Raw genomic sequence first — 3,360 nt, forward strand, 5'->3', positions numbered from 1 at the left:
CCTCTGTCTCGGGCTGGAAGGTGAAGCCCTTCGGACAGTGGCAGGTGAAGCTGCCCGGTGTGTTTCTGCACAGGCCGTTCTCACACAGGTGTCTGTTTATCATGCACTCGTCCACATCTGAAACACAGACGCACATGCGTGATGCAGACGTCTGCGCGCTTCACACGCTAATGTCTGCAGAGATACTGACCGATGCAGGTCTTCCCGCTGATGTCCACCTCAAAGCCCAGATTACAGTTACACTTGTATGTTCGGAGCATGTTCTCACACACGCCGTTCTGACAGATATCAGGATCCAGCGCACACTCGTTTATATCTGACACACAGAGAGAGATTCACATCTAAACACACGCACGTGAACGTACATGCAGGTAAAATACATGAATTAGTCTCACAAAGAACATAACCGGTTCATTATTCACCCAAAAATAATAAGAAAAAAGTAAGAAATAGTTTTAGGCATACACCTCTTAAATGTTTATATGTATAGATATTAATATTTAATATAAATGTAACTGTATTTTTATGTAATTATAACATGTTATTTAAATATTTGTATTCATTATTTAATTTTATTATTTATTAATATATTTTATATTTTATGATAAATATTTTAATGTAAAAAATTTTTTTGGGGACTTTTGGGTGAAATATGGGTAATATGCAAATTCAATTATATTCATTTCTATAATAAAATATATTTAATAATTTTATAACATTACATTTTATAATACACAATATAATAAGAATATAATTATTATATTTACTACAATCGGGCACGGCTGGCACGGCTCTCCGTAGGCGTACTCCACACTGGCGCAGCAGCACTTGGATTTGGTCACGGCGCCGAAGAACGGTCGCACACACTGACCGCGCTTATATCCTCCGTAACACGTGCTTCGCATGTGTGTGTCTGCAGGAGAGCAAAACCTCCTCAGCACTGCATTTCAACAACAACATGCCGTGATAAACAGCCATCGACTAAATGACTGCAGAACACCATTTCAACACGCAGAACAACAAACAAAACTCTTAATGAGACAGCGAACAACAGTGTGTGTGTGTGTGTGTGTGTGTGTGCGGCTGCTCTCACCTACGCAGACGCGTCCGTCGAGCCCCACGGCGAGTCCCGGCATACACTCGCAGCGGAACGAGCCCTCGGTGTTGACGCAGTGGCCGTTCATACACATGCCGGGAACCTCACACTCGTCCACATCTGACACACACAGAACACACGACACGCTACACACACGTCTGCACACATCACAAAACACCTCAAACCTGATCAAAATCCTCACAGAAGACTGTTCAGATCAGCTCACAAATTTACATTCTTATTTCTGAATGTTTTTCTCAGTTATATGAACATTAAGGGATAGTTCACTGAAAATGAAGACATTTTGCAGAATGTTGGTAACCAAACAGTTGACGGTACCTATTGAGTTTTTATAGTATGGAAAAATACTACGGAAGTCAGTGGCTACCATCAACTGTTTGGTTACCAACATTCTTCAAAATATCTTATTTTGTGTTCAACAGAAGAAAGAGACTCACACAGGATTGGAACGACTCGAGGAAGAGTAAATGACAGAATAACATTTTTGGGTGAACTGTCCCTTTAAGGGAAGATGCAAACATTATGAGAATGCTATTTTTGAGTGTGTGTGCGTGCATGCGTACGTGTGTGTGTGTGTGTGAGAGAGAGAGTGTGTGTGTGTGTGTGTGTGAGAGAGAGAGAGAGTGTGTGTGTGTGTGTGTGTGAGAGAGAGAGAGAGTGTGTGTGTGTGTGTGTGTGAGAGAGAGAGAGAGTGTGTGTGTGTGTGTGTGTGAGAGAGAGAGAGAGTGTGTGTGTGTGTGTGTGTGAGAGAGAGAGAGAGTGTGTGTGTGTGTGTGTGTGAGAGAGAGAGAGAGTGTGTGTGTGTGTGTGTGTGAGAGAGAGAGAGAGTGTGTGTGTGTGTGTGTGTGAGAGAGAGAGAGAGTGTGTGTGTGTGTGTGTGTGAGTATGTATGTTTGTGTGTGTGTGTGTGTGTGTGTGTGTGTGTTCACTTACCCACACAGAATCGTCCGGTGCCCTCTAACAAGTATCCAGGTTTGCAGATGCACTTGAAGCTGCTGTCTTCATTGATGCACATGCCGTTCAGACAGATGTTCCTTATCAAACACTCATCAGTGTCTAAAACACACACACACACACACACACACACACACACAGAAATCTGTGATATCACAGATATTCATCACCTCATGAATATCCAGCACTTTTTCTAGCACCTATATTTTTAAGGACTTACATATAATACATGTTTTTCTTAATTTACTTTATTTCTAACATTCTCTTTGCTTATTATATTCTTTTTGAAAAAATCAAACCAGAACTTAATATGCAAAAAGAATACAGACGAAGAGGCCGTTCACACAGAACAAGCTTTTGCTTTGAAAAACACAAGACGCAGGCAGCGGAACGGAGAAAAACACGTTTTTAAAAAGTTCAACTTATTTGAACTTGAACGCTGTTTTTCGAACGAGCCCAACGTTTATATAAAAAACAACAGAAAAGTAGCACAGTGGAATGAAAAAACACATTTTGTGTGAAATGGTCTCTAAGAACAGAATGTGAAAGATATTTCTATATAATATACTTATGTAATAATTCCTATTATACAAATTATACAACATATACAGCCTTGAGCACCCTGTAATGACACGAGAACGCTTAAAAAACAGTTTCTGAAAAAAGAATAGCCTTCTACTGATTATTCCACAGCTAAGTACCGTATGGGAATACTTCTTCCTTTAGAGAATGTGATTAATCTGAAGATGATTTTCCAGGTGTTCTAGAACATATATTTCTAAAATATAAATTCAAGCACTTGTGCGAACCCTGCAAACATGTCATTTACATTCACTCAAACACCTCGCCTGAAATTAGACCACACCCACCCTGACTCCACCCATGCAGTTAAACTCCACCCACCCACTCAGACTCCACCCACCGTAGTGCCTAACTGTCCACATTGATCAGTTTAGAGGTGTGCAATAGGATAGTTTACCAGAGTATCTGTGAAACCTGTTTGGAAACAATCAGTATTTTTGCGTTTCTGCAGTGACGATTACTCCACAGCACCACCTAGCGTCCAATCAGTGGTAATGCAGATATAAAAGCAGACCAGTGTGAAAGTTATGCCGTCTAATCTAGTTTCTTTCACTATCGAAGGCCCATGCTCATGTCCGTCTGTAAACTGCAGTGCATTGTGGGTCACCTTGGCAGTTCCTTCCGTCAGCTGAGATCTCGAAGCCGGCGTTGCACACGCAGTGGAAGCTGCCCTCTGTGTTGACGCAGCGGCCGTTGTTACAGATGCG

The 3,360-nt window shown here is 41.4% G+C and overlaps 1 protein-coding gene across 1 annotated transcript in view; it reads right to left on the reverse strand.

Moving 5' to 3' along the window:
• Positions 1-3,360, reverse strand: part of LOC107573839 (fibrillin-1-like) — a 24,750-nt gene that overhangs the window by 11,715 nt on the left and 9,675 nt on the right. Inside the window, exons 8-13 of the mRNA XM_016260287.1 lie at positions 3,261-3,359; positions 2,051-2,173; positions 1,094-1,216; positions 771-913; positions 191-278; positions 37-117 (exon numbers count right to left, since the gene is read on the reverse strand). Coding sequence (XP_016115773.1) covers positions 37-117; positions 191-278; positions 771-913; positions 1,094-1,216; positions 2,051-2,173; positions 3,261-3,359 — 657 coding nt within the window. The remainder of the gene's footprint in view (positions 1-36; positions 118-190; positions 279-770; positions 914-1,093; positions 1,217-2,050; positions 2,174-3,260; position 3,360) is intronic.

The sequence above is a fragment of the Sinocyclocheilus grahami genome, unplaced genomic scaffold, assembly GCF_001515645.1.
Source record: "Sinocyclocheilus grahami isolate Dianchi unplaced genomic scaffold, SAMN03320097.WGS_v1.1 scaffold2048.1, whole genome shotgun sequence".
NCBI classification, from domain to species: Eukaryota; Metazoa; Chordata; class Actinopteri; order Cypriniformes; family Cyprinidae; genus Sinocyclocheilus; species Sinocyclocheilus grahami.